This window comes from Orycteropus afer, unplaced genomic scaffold (assembly GCF_000298275.1).
Source record: "Orycteropus afer afer isolate SDZICR_OR568_19922 unplaced genomic scaffold, OryAfe1.0 scaffold00069, whole genome shotgun sequence".
Classification (NCBI taxonomy): domain Eukaryota; kingdom Metazoa; phylum Chordata; class Mammalia; order Tubulidentata; family Orycteropodidae; genus Orycteropus; species Orycteropus afer.
This window is the reverse complement of record NW_006921656.1, coordinates 11,135,764-11,148,875: the sequence shown is the minus strand read 5'-3', so window position 1 is coordinate 11,148,875 and position 13,112 is coordinate 11,135,764. Positions and strand designations below refer to the sequence as shown.

Genomic DNA, 13,112 nt, shown 5'->3' with positions numbered 1-13,112 from the left:
TTTTTTGGTTTGGTTTATGTGTATGCTTAGGAGCTCTGGTGGCACAGTGGGTAAGGCATTTGGCTGTTAACCAGAAGGTTGGCGGTTCAGACCCACCAGCTGCTCCGTGGAAGAAAGATGGGGCAATCGACTTCCATAAAAATTTCCTGCCTTGGACACCCTATGGGGGTGGCTATGAGTTGGAATCAGCTCGATGGCAGTGGGTTCCGTGGGTGGGTGCATGCGTGTTTCCATCTTACGGGTTCTGTTTCGTTGGAGATGCTGACTATGGAACTATTACGAGGGAGGTAAGCAGGGGAGGGAGTCACAGAGCATCCAGTTTACACACAAGGAAACGGATTCAGGGTTTAAAAAACTGGACTGACGTCATATAGCTGATTAAAGAAGACCCGAAACTAAGATGCCAAACCAGGTGGGAAGTTAATTGTCTACCCTGAGATGGATGGCCCATGCCAGAATAACATATTAAAACCAAGAGGCAGCCACATGTCCAGAATCCACTGAGAATCTCTCTCTGTTCAGGGCTAAAGTTCTGCCTTGTTTTCATGGTTCAATCATGCCATCAATAATTTCAGAAAGGACACATGGAGTCAATGAAAGATGTGAGAACAGGCCCTGAACAACCTGTGTGTAGATCAAAAACGTACAATATAACTTCTTTTACTCCAGTGAACAAAGGCACCTGGCATTCCTTAGATCTCACAAGCCTGTTGCTACTATTTCTTGACCCTTTTTCTTGACAGCTGTCAAGGGAGAACCAAACAAAGTAACACGGCATGTCAGCGGCAATGACTACATGTGCCCTGCTAGATGTTCCAGACCGCACCCCAGCAGCCAGGGTGATGCTAGTCTCCGAGTCCAGGAGCAACCAAAGTGCTGTGTGATCTCAGGCCAATGACTGTCCTTCTCTGGGCCTGAGTTGACCCATCTATAAAAAGAAAATGTGGATGAGTGCAGGGGTCTGCAGACTGTGTTTATGAGCCCCTCGAGGCTCAGCATAGATGCTGAAGGACCCGGCACCTTATACCAATGATTAAGGCCGATTGTTAGTGTTCACGATTGCCGCTGTGTTGCTTCGCACAGGGTGTCTCTCAGCCTAAAGAGAGCAGCTCTGTCTTCTGGCCGAGTGAGGCTCTCTGCCTGTCCTGGCTCACGCAGGATCTGACATCCTCAGGAGTCGAATCCTGCCTTTGCCTTGAGGTACTGCTGGAAGAACCTTAGAGCAAGACCTTAACCACCAGTGTTGGGTGACACAGAAGTCCGGAAATGATTACTCAGCTGCCTGGCTAGCTAGGTCCTAGAGGGGTAGCTTACTGGATCAGGAGCCTGGAAGGAGAGTGTGACTAGGGTCGAGTGTGTGCATTTCTGCACACAGGTCAGTATCCTGCCCTCACTCCTGGCATCTCGGATGGGGGCAGCCCAGAAAGGTCTGAGTTGCCCTGCCCCTGTCCCAGCCACATGAGGTCTACTGCATTTTGCAGGAAAAGCTCCCCAGGTTGCTGCCCAGGGCACAGGGGTTCTGACAGAGCGGGGGCAGCTGGCTCTTGGCTCCACGTGTTTGGGGTCCCGTGGCCACTCACCGATGCGGAGCTCAAAGTTGTTGAATGAATGCCTGTTGATCTCCTGTATGCTTTCGGCCAGGGCTAGAGAGAAGTCGGCCAGGGCACACAGATGGCTCCACTTGTCCTCACATTGCTGAAGCAGAGCGAGAGGAGAGTGCATTGACTGGGATGAGCATTACATCCTGCAGAGGGGCCTGCTTTACATCCTCACCCACCCTCCCATCGCTGGAGGAAATCAACCACGCTCAAGCCATCAGCATCATCCCAGAAAGCTGGGGGAGTGCGAGGTTTGCTTAAAAGAGAACAGTGTGTGTGGCTCACGGTATTCCTTCCTCTATACCTACTCTTGTGTATTCAGCTTCCCACATCGTGAATCCCTGCGTACGCCTGCTGGTGCGCATGTGCGCATGTCCACGTGCACACACGCCTGTGTTGGTATGTGCAGCTTTTTCCAGAAACTGTGTCACAGTGTCTGCCTCAGGGATGGACACACAGTTTGTTCCTGAAATACCTGAGGGAAGTGCAGTCATTCACTATCTGAGAAACTCCAGGTAAACCTTTGTAGCTCTGTAAGCCTCAGTTTTCCTCATCTGTAAAATGGGCATAAGCTTCCTTGCCCTGCCTACCACCAGGGAACAAATGGGACTGTGGGTCAGAGAGCTTGTGCCCTGAGAGAACAGAGGGCAGCAAAGGTTTCCAGCAGAGGGCATATAGGAAATATTTCAGGCTTTGCGGGCCACCTGGTTTCTGCCCTGACTACTCAACACTGCCACTGTAGCTTGACATGAGCCACAGACAAAACAGAAGTGAATGGGCATGGCTTTGCTCCGATATCTTTATTTATAGAAGCAGGCAATGGCTGGATTTGGCCTACAGAGCGCAGTTTGCAGATCCTTACCACAGAGTACGAGACACGGGTACCAAGTCATCAGTACGTGTTTCTTCCCAGGTAGTCATTTTGGGAGTCCTTTGAGATTTTAGTTGGGAAGAAAGCAGAGCTTCAAAGCAGTTCATTCTGGTTAGACCCCCTGCTGAGAAGCTGCTTTTCTACCCCACGTGTACTGAGTCAGAACCTGCCTTTCCACAAGACCTGCAGGTCTACATAAGAGGCACCTGGGGACCTTGTGAAAATGCAGATTCTCACTCAGTACACTTCAGGTAAGATGCAACTTTTCAGCCGGGGGTCCAACTGGAATGAACCGGTTCAAAGCCCTAGAAGAAAGTGAAGGGACAATGAGACAAAATTAATGAGAATTCCATCTCACCCTGTAATTTAGACTCATGTTCATTTATTGAGAACCTACCTGACCCGAGGCTAGACAAAGGAAGCAAGACATGTCTCAGGTAATTTACCCACTGACCCTGGCAGGTAGATGTTAATTTCCCCACTTAATCCCAGTGCCTGGCACACAGTCAACACCCAAGAGGGATAGCAGCTGCTATTGTTACCTCCGACTTTGGAGGAGAGATCAAAACTAAGGATGAGAAAGGGGGTTGATGTCAGATACCCCCAGTTAAGTCATAACCAGGATATTTGTTGGCCCCGATTTTGATCATCAAGTGAAGAGTGAGATTCAGAATGAACTCTAGAAGTTTTTCATCCAATTGACTCCATGTACCTGGGGAGTAAATATCCATTAATCCAGTTCATCAGATTCCAGCCCCCGCCCCAAGACTCCTGGTGAGAGGCTTCACCACCGTCAGCACCCTAACCAGGTCGAGGCTCCTGCCACAGGTGTGGCTGAGTCCAGAGTCCTTTACCTGCTTCTCAGGTGACAGGCCTGACACTGCCATGTAGGTGCTGCCAATGGTCTTGATCTTTTCAATGTCTTGAAATCGGTCTTCGCCAAGCAACTGAAACAGACCCAGGTCACAGTGTCAGTCTGGAGCATGTATTCTGGGCAGCTGGGCTCCTGAGGACGCCCTGGCTCACCATGAAGATGCAGCCCGGACTGGCTTAGATCAGGAGGTGGCTGCTTTTGTCTCTGAGAATCATATACTGGGTTAACCAACATGTACATATTGAGCACCTACTAAATGCCAGGTTCCAAGCTGAGTGTGACTAGATACTCTAGGGAGTAGATCTGTTTCTGGGAATCTCTGAAATAAACAAGACCCGTCCCTAGGAGGACATCATGCTTGTTGGTAAAAAGAGGTTGTTGTTGTTATGTGCCGTCGAGTCAGCCCTGACTCATAGCGACCCCTCCTTGGGTTTCCGAGGCAGTATCACTACGGAAGTAGGATTGCCCAACCTTCCTTCCGAGGAGTGGCTGGTGGGTTTGAACTGCCAGCCTTCTGGTTAGCAGTCAAGTGCCTTAGCCACTATGCTACAAGAGAGGGTCAGCGAAAAAGAGGAAGACCCGCCACAAGATGGGTTGACACGGTAGCTGCAGCAGTGGGCTTAAGCACAGCAATGACTGAGGGCGGTGTAGGATGGGGCCTCTTCCTTCTGTTGTGCACAGGGTCACTGTGAGTTGGAACTGACTCAATGGCACCTAACAACAATGACAATATCTCGTTAGTTTAAAGAAGAAATCACAAATATCCCAAGTCCATGAAGAAAGCTTGTGGTTTTACTTTCAAAATGTTTCTAGAATCTTACAACTGCTTACCACTTCCCCTGCCTGCACCCTGGCCTAAGCCACCCTTAGGAGAGCCCTGGACCACTGCAGTGGCCTGCCTGCTCCTGCCCTTGCCACCACACACCCAGCATGGCAGCCTGAGTGTACTCATTCAGGTGTAAGTCAGACCCCGTCCTGCCATTGGCTTCCTGACCACCAGGGCCAAGGAGAAAGTCCTGCCTTGATCTGTCCCTCCCTTGTCCTCTTCGTTCTCTCCTTTCCAGCCACATTTCACCTCCTTGCTGGTCCTGGAACAAGCCAGGCCCATTTCTGCCACAGGACTTTTGCATTGGCTGTCTCTGCTGTTGGTGTCCTCTTCCCTCAGAGCACGGGGCACTATGCGACTGGACACATCAAACGCCTGGGAAATGAGCCCTGGTGGGGGAGCTAGGTTCAAAGCTCAAATCTCCCTGCCTCCCAGTCCCATGCCTAGTTTCCTATTGTTGGCAGCTATTTATTTATTTAAGTGTTTTCTTATGATGTGGGTGGTAGTTTACAGAGCAATTGGTTTTCCACTCAACAATTCATACACATTTTGTTTTGAGAGATTGATCGTAATCCCCTCAGTGTAACAGGACTCTTACCACTTCCTCCCTGTTTCCCATTTCCTTTTCTCTTCTGTTCCTGTCCCTTCCTGCCTTCTGAGCTTGACCTCTAGGCAAAGCTGCCCCTTTGGGCATGTGTGGTTGATTGTTCTTCGGAGTGCATACCACCCTGGTGCAACTGCTCACCTTCTAGGCCTGTCTGTTGTGTGGCTGGTAGGTGATCCTTGGGAGGGAGTTCATTTCCAGCTAAGGGCCACAGTCTCAGGGGTTCCACCAATCTCCATCAGACCACTGAGCCTGGGCTTTATGATGTTGAGTGTTGTTCCACATGTTGGCAGGTGTTTAGATGGATGACATCCTCAGGGGCTCATCTCATCTGGGGATGGGCAGGCAGATGGGCCAGAGGGAGAGGGTGGGGTGGGTTTTCTACAGAAGAGCTTGCTATGAGCATCCTTTCAAAATTAATCAGCAACTAAGAAAACTTTCTCAGAAAAATGGGAAGTTCAGGCAGGGGTTTTTGTGATTTGCATTGGGGTGTGTATGAGAGTGTGGCTGAGGGTGTGAGAGACTGTAAGAGTATGAGTGTGTGTGTGTATGTGAGAAAGTATGTACATGTGTGTGAATGTATGTGTGTGTAAGACTATTTGTCAGAGGGCAAGAGAGTGTGAGGAGGGCTGTGTAAGAGGCTGTGTGTCTGTGTATGTGCGTGTAGCCCTAGTCACAGCAGAGGCAGCCTTTGGCTTCTTCAGCTTAAGGAAGGCCCTGTTCTGACCGGGCTGCGATTCTGCAGCTCGTGCTCGGGGTGGGAAGTGGCCAGAGCAGCCTGCAGGTCCTCCGCCTTAGATCATGACGGACATTTGTCCTCAGATGCCATCAAACAGGTTTGGTCTTTGGGTGCCCTTCAGCTGTTAGTACTTCAGCTGGCCTCTGGGAATGCCTTCGGTTACCCTCTCCCCCTCTGCCTCCTTACACGGTGTCTTCCCTGTGATTTGACGAGGTGCTGCACCTGGGATGGTGCAGGAAGGACTTCCTTTCTTCACAGCAGAACCACTGGGCCACAGGCCAATATCAGGATCAGGCAAAGCTGCCTCCTTTTTGGGAGCCAATTAGCAGGCAGCAAGAGACTTCATTATTTCACTTAGTACCCACACAGAGAATTTACCTACTATATAGCAAAAGAGCCTGGGCTGTGGGGTCCCCAGTCAGCCCCTTTTTGAATTAACTAGTCCGCATGGAAACTGCGACGTGAGAGGATTCCTTAGTCCTTCGCTGTGGCAGGGGTGCTGCAAACACGGTTCAGAGAGTGTTCTCCAGGCGGTGGTCAGCCATCCTCCGAGCCAAGGCAAGGGCTTTGTGTGATCTCAGGTTCCTGTGGTAATTACATCAGCTGGATGAGCACCAGGGAGTCTGGCTGGAGCTCAGCCAGGGCAGAGTCCAGAGGGTTCTCCCGACCCAGACAAATATGGAAGCCATGTTGGGCTGACCTAAGGGTCCACATGGGGAGAGCCTGGGGTTGGCAAACTAGGGAGTGATTTCTCTTCTCTCCCCAGCTCCCTCCTCCTCCTGTTTTGTATCTCCTCCTCCTCTCTTCCTCTCCTCCTCCTCTTCTTCCTTCTCCTCTTGTTCACCTTTTGTTCCTCCTACTCCCCTACTTCCCATAGCCTCCACTTCCTCTTTCTTGTCTAAGCCTCATGTTCTAAAGAAGACAGCCTTTTTCGGGGCCAATCCCCTTCTCCCTTCGCATCTGCAACGACCTAGTTTCAATTGCTGGTGCAAACACCCATCTCTACCACTAGGAGCACTGCCCCCACCTCTGATTTCAGAAGACTCTAGGGTGTCTGGGAAGGAGCTCTGGTGGTGCAGTGAGTGGTTAAGGCATTTGACTGATAACCAAAAGGTCAGTGATTCGAACCCACCATCCATTCCTCAGAAGAAAGATGGGTGGTCTGCTTCTATAAAGATTCACGGCCATGGGGGTTGCTGACTTAGAACTGACTCGATGGCAGTGAGTTTGGTTTGTTTTTTTGAGGGTAACTGGAGCACTCTTGGGTAAAAGATGCAAATTTAGTTCAAATTTACTTAACTACCATTTTAAAACATTGGAGAGTGCTCTTCTGAGATGTGTGGTGCCATAGAGTTTAAAATGAAACAAAGCTGGATATCTAAACCTTTAGTTAGATTTTTAAATATATATGAACTTTTTGTAGTGGTTTGGGTGAAAACTGATAATTCAACAGTTTATACACGTTTTGTGACATTGCTGGCAGTCCCCATCACACTCTCCCACCTCCTCCCTGGGCTCCCTGTTCCCATCTGCCCTTCTTTCCTGCTCCTTCCTGCCTTCTGAGTTTTGTTTGGGGGCAAAGACTGCCCATTAGGTCTCCTATAGTTGATTTCTCTGATGAGTATATTCCTCTGACGTTATTGTTCACTCCATAAGCCTATTATTTGGCTGAAAGTTGATCCCTGGTGGTGGGTTCAGTTCCAGGCTGGAAGGGTATCTAAGGGCTGCAGTCTCGGGGCAGGAGATGATGCAGGACATGCTGTGGGTGCCCCACTCAGATCCCCTTTATGGGGCCATCTCTGACTGCTGTGAGTGTTGGCTGCTGACAACGTTTGGCTGTACCCTTTTTTGGAGACTTTCCCTGGATCAATGGAAGTGCCTTTGCTGGTAATACCTGGGAGGTTATGCACCCCACCAGGGAAGCCCACAGCCCATGGCTGACCAACACAGGCATGCAGAAACCTGCCTCCTTTGCTTCAGTATGAGACAGTCTGTGGCACCGTTTATGCTTCTGAGCTCCCCATGGGGTCAGGGTGAGGCTCCGCTTCAGGTGCACCCACCCCTTTGCTTGGCTTCTTTTCTAGCGTTTTCTCAGAATCACTTAGTTCCCATCTCAGACTCAGGCAAATGGACGGACAGTGGTGTCCTTGATGATGGAGGATGTGGGAGGAGAAAGCCCACTCCTGCCAAGTCTAGTAACGTAATTAAAGTGCAGCATGAGTTCCCCATATGATGTGTTCTCCAGACTGACGAGCCTGGGAGAAGAAAGTACTCTCTGCACTGTGTTTATACTTACATTTGGCTCTCTGACCAAATGCTTATTGATTTTATCTTTGGCACTTGGAGCAGATGGAGAGATATTCCCATAAGGGCCCAGCTTCTGTGACACCAGAGCCTGAGTCGCCTTAGTGTCAGACAGGCCTCTGAGCAAGGGCATTTGCTAGAGTACGACATTGGGTTAAGTGACATAACTCTCTGAGGCCTTATGTCTTTGGTCTCTAAAACAGACAAAAAACAACAGCATGTATCTCACATGGTAACAGGGATGATAGAATTAGATAATGTGTGTCAGGGTTTATCACGCAGCCTGGCATTTCCATAAATGCAAAAAATGGGCGCTGCTACAATGAATAACATGATCGATAGCATGGCCGTGGCCACAGTGAATAACACTGATGATGCCCATTTGTGACTCTAATGTTCTGAGGCTTAGCTTTACCTCATCGAAGTCAGCAATGATCTCATTCAGCAGGCGCAGGCATTCCACTCCTTGGTTATTCATTTCGGTCTGGGAGTAGAAGTCCGCAAAGCCTGGGATGGAAGCGAACATCACCCCTACGGCGTCATAGGACTGAGAATACAGCTCCTGGACAGAGACACAGAGGAGGCAGGAGGCCATCAGAAGTGAGCGTCTACCAATGATGCTACTACCTGTGCATAGGTGCACCTCCACACCTGCCCAGGTACTCAGAGAGAGGACAGAGACTGGGAGCTCTGCACGGGTCATCACCACGTCACTACCACAGTCACAGCATCATCACCATGTAGATTGGGACCACGGAAAATCCCGGTCTCCAACCTTCACGGGGCCTAAGGGTATGCCTGCCTATTCTTTTGTCCTTGGTTGGCTCCCTTTTCTGCTCTTCTCAACGGCTTGTCCAAACTCTTCCGTCTCTCCTCAACCTATCCCTCTACTGTATCCGCTCAGTAGATGACTGATGATCTTGTCTCTTACTTCATGGAGAAAATGAGGCTATTGCTGGTGACTCCTTCTGATCCAGCAGTTACACACCTGCCTACACGCAAATGTATTTTAATCTCTTTTGCTTCAACTCCAGATGATGAGTTTTCCTGTGTCCTATTGAAGGTCGACACTTCTACCTAAGCTCTTGACCCTTTTCTGACTTACTCAAGAAGTTACTCCAGCAGTGATACTGTTTGCTCTTACCTCGTTCTCCCCTCCTCCTCTCCTGCTTCTCCTCCTCTAAGCATTTTCTATAAGTGAACGAATGGTGCGCCATGAATCCTGAAGATCCATTTGGCTATCAACGAGTCTCCCTCCATCTTTGCATCCAGGGTTCTCAAACTAGGTTTCTCCATGGCCTGTTTGTGCTCTCTTATTGTCCACTCACATCTCAGGCTGAAATGAAATAAATCTGGAAGACTTCAGCATGCCAGCTGAGCTGGAAAATTCAGTGCTCAAAGGTCAGTTCATATCTTACTGGACACTTCTTCTATAGCTGTCATGCTCACTGGTTCCCAGTAACGTCTTTTACCCCATGTGACTTCAGGCCTGGGGATGATAATAGACTCCCATGATTGCCCATTCCCGGAGACCTTACATCCCTTCCTTATCCCTGTGGCTTCAATAAGAGGTGGCACATTCAATTGAAGATAATTCAAGGATGGATTAAAAAGGTGAGGGCAGAAATCCATCAGGAACCCAAGGCTAGCATCAGTAGGGCTGTCCCCAGGCTAGGTTCCAGTGGATGAGGAGAGCCCAAATGAGTGAGTTGATTTGACATCGGGAAAAGCATAACACAGGCCTTGGAAAGAGCAGTGACTTTCTGCAGAGAGACACAGCCAACTCAGATGCTCCCACAGGGGGAACTGAGGGAACACATATCCTGACCTCACTGTCCTCCTCGCTCCCTCTGATCAGCTACCCTGCACTGCCTACTCCTATTGGGGGCTCCCAACTGGGTGTTTTCGCGGGGATGGGAGGCCATTGACACAGCCCTTGCTGGTCAGCCCCTCGGGCAACCCAGAGAGAGGGGGTGTGGGGATCTATGGGGCACACGAATGAGCTGCAGACCGTCTGCCCACACCTTTAGAGAGAGCCCCTTCTTCCAACTCAATCCTAATCAACCCTTCTCAGTGTGCCATCTGTTTCTTGCTATTTTGGGCTCAAAGAAGACAAAAATACTTCGTAAATGGGGGAGGGAGGGATGAATATAGAAAATCTATCACTGTTTTGTCATCCTCCTCTGGTTGGAGAGCAGGTTTAGGCTTTTGTAGCGGAGTCTGAGCATAAGCACCCCCTACTCCCACCCTGGCCATCTGCCAATGTGCAGACTGTGGTCTCCTCTTTGCCCAGGTAGCTACAGTCTGGACCTTTACTTGCCCACACTTATCTGACTCCAAGGCCTGTGTGTCTTGCACCAATTAAGCCACCTCTCTGTGGGAAGAACCAATGCCCAAGACTTGTTGACTTATTAGTGTCCTTTATGCCATTTAAATGTCACTTCTTCAGAGAGGCCATCTCTGACCCCCACCCCATTGTAGATGCCACCCGTTTCACACGCTCTGTTTCCTCCTTTGACTTCCTTTAGCCTCAGAGAACTTATCACTACATGGCAGTATGCTATTTATTATGTTCTTTTTCTTTTTTCTTTTTTTTTTTTAACTCTCTGCCTTCCCATGAAAATATAAGGTCTGTAAGAGCAAGGACTTTGTTTACCATTTCATCCCCAGTGTTTAGAATACCTGAATGAACTCAGAGAGGTTGGGTAACTTGCCCTAGGTCACACAGCCAGTTAGTGGCGGAGAAGTAATTTATGCTGGGTGAGCTCTCTAGATGGAGACTCATTGCCTGAGATGGGCTGCCCTTGTTAGTGCCCTTCCAACAGCTCTTAACAAGCCCCAGTGAGTAGGCTGGTTCCTGGGACTCAGTGAGAGCCTGCTAAGGCACCAGTGACCCGCCCAGGCATGGACCCCAGCTGGCCTTCTCTGCAAGATATTCCCTGCCTGGGGTGGTGAGTGTTATTCTAAGCCCAAAGCCCAGTGGGATAGCAGAGGCTGCCAGAACCTTTGTGTGGGTGACAGAGCCAGAACAGGCTTGGACAGGATGTTGCCAGGGGGTGAAGCTCTGTCTACCACCCTGTGTTCGGCTGTTTGAGTCATCACTTGTCACTGTACCCTCACACAGGCAGGCACAGTGAGGTGCAGGACAAAGAGCACTTGGCTCGAGACACGTCTGAGTTTGAATCCGAGCTCATTCCTCACCCACTTTGTGATCTTGGACAAGTCCCTTTTCTTTGAGCCTCACTTTCCTCCTCTAGGAAATGGGAATAGCAATCCTTACCTCCTTATCGCTCATAGGAGAAAACTCCAAGCATGTACAATACTCTCTGAGACTTGTCTGTCTGTCTCTATGATACCTCTACGCCGCCCCGTCTTTCCCTTTTAAACCCTAGGGTGTCTGTGGCCTCTCCACCCTCTGCTTTGTTACTCATCGCTGGGCCCAAGGCAATGTGGGAGGCACAGCAGATGCTAATGAGTTGGGTCTCTTTGGAGGTGCTTAGGACTAAGCAAAGATCAGGGAACGACCAAATAAAGCTGGCGGCTGAATTGACTTCACTGAGTGGTCATTAAGGCATAATAGAAACAGTTTCAAGTAAAAGGCCATTTTTTTTTTTTTTGACTACATGCTAGGCAATGTGCTAAGAGGATATATATACATGTACACACACACCCCCACATATATATACACGCTAAAAAAACCCAAAAACCATTCTCACTGCCATCGAGTTGGATCTGACTCATAGCAACCCTTCTTTGGGCTTCCGAGGCAGTATTACTACAGAAGTAGATTTTCCAGTCTTCCTTCCAAGGAGTGGCTGGCGGGTTTGAACTGCCAGCTTTCTGGTTAGCAGTCAAGTGCCTTTGGCACTTCACCAGAGCTCCTGTACATATACACACACACACACCCTTACACAGACACACATCACACATGTATATACATGCTCACATATACATATATATACAGAAACACATCGATGCATACACATATTTGTGTATATTATATATGCATTTTTCTATATTGTTAGCTTCCCCGACCCATGGCTGCTCCATGCACAGCTGTTCTAAGTGTTACCACCTGGGTGTGCACACAGTGTCCTAGGACCTGACTCACCAATGTTTACCAAGCACCTTATTGTTCTTCTCGGATGGTGCCAAGTCAGCCCCAACTCATGGAGGCCCATGTAAAACAGGAGACATTGTCGGTCCTGCACCAGCCCTGTGATTGGCTGCGGACCAGACCACAGTGCTCCACAGGGCTCACATTGGCTGGTTTTCGGAAGGAGATCACCAGGCCTTTCTCCCTAGTCCATCTTAGTCTGGAAGCTCCACTGAAACCCATTCAGCATCATAGCAACGCACAAGCCTCTACTGACAGATGGGTGGTGGCTATGTGTGTGTGCGTGTGTATGTGCACATGTGTGCGGGTGCACACACACATGCACACACCCTACTTCCCCCCTCCCATAGGTAATAGATGAACGCATGCACACATGGAAATCTTTACCATTGCAATTCAGTCCTGCAATGGAGAGCTTATTGAATTGACCTTACAGACTCACAGATGAGGTACCTGCTGCCGGAGAGCTATGTGCAGTGTTACGGTGATGGCGTTTGCAGGCCTGGTGCCGCGGGGTGGCGCGGTTTCCGTCCTCAGGCACTCTCACGAGGACAGTGGAGTTCTCCCTGAGTGGGCCGCCATGTGTGGGCTGTGTACCCGCACGCCACCCCTTGGCAGCGGGCCAGCCGGGGCTCACCTCGTTGTCACGGTCCTTCTCCAGGAAGTGACGGGCCACGTGGCTTGGCAGGATATTCCGCAGCATGTTCTCGTTGTGTTCCCTGAGCTCCTTCATCTCGTTGATCTCCTCTTTGGCCTGCACTCGCCACAGGAAGTCCAGGCGGGCAGTGTACTCCAGCTGCACTCGGACAGGAGAAAGAGAAGAGGCAGGTGGTGTGTTGGGCTGCACGTATCTGACGAGCTGTGGAATGCTCTGGAACCCACCTCAAATGAAATAGATAGCGCCTGATCTGAACATCCTGGGGGCATTTTGCCTGGAGCCTGGAGCCGGGAGGCCAGACGATGACTTGCTCCTACAGGGCTCCGTGCCTGGCATTATTGTGCTTTGGGTTTATAATTGTGTGTGTGATTATCTGCTAATGCCTGTATCCTCTATTAGATTGTACTTCCTGTGTGGTTGGAGGTCTGTGCATTTGCTCAACATTGCAGCCTGCCCTTGTAGCAACAACTTGACACATGGCAGGGGCTCCATCAACACAGTGGAGTCCACAAATAAGTTAC

At 49.8% G+C, this 13,112-nt stretch overlaps 1 protein-coding gene across 1 annotated transcript in view; it reads right to left on the bottom strand.

The window, feature by feature from the left end:
* ADCY8 (adenylate cyclase 8) overlaps positions 1 to 13,112 on the bottom strand; it is a 241,109-nt gene that overhangs the window by 4,393 nt on the left and 223,604 nt on the right. The window contains exons 14-17 of the mRNA XM_007940545.2: positions 12,571 to 12,729; positions 8,232 to 8,378; positions 3,324 to 3,416; positions 1,581 to 1,695 (exon numbers count right to left, since the gene is read on the bottom strand). Coding sequence (XP_007938736.1) covers positions 1,581 to 1,695; positions 3,324 to 3,416; positions 8,232 to 8,378; positions 12,571 to 12,729 — 514 coding nt within the window. The remainder of the gene's footprint in view (positions 1 to 1,580; positions 1,696 to 3,323; positions 3,417 to 8,231; positions 8,379 to 12,570; positions 12,730 to 13,112) is intronic.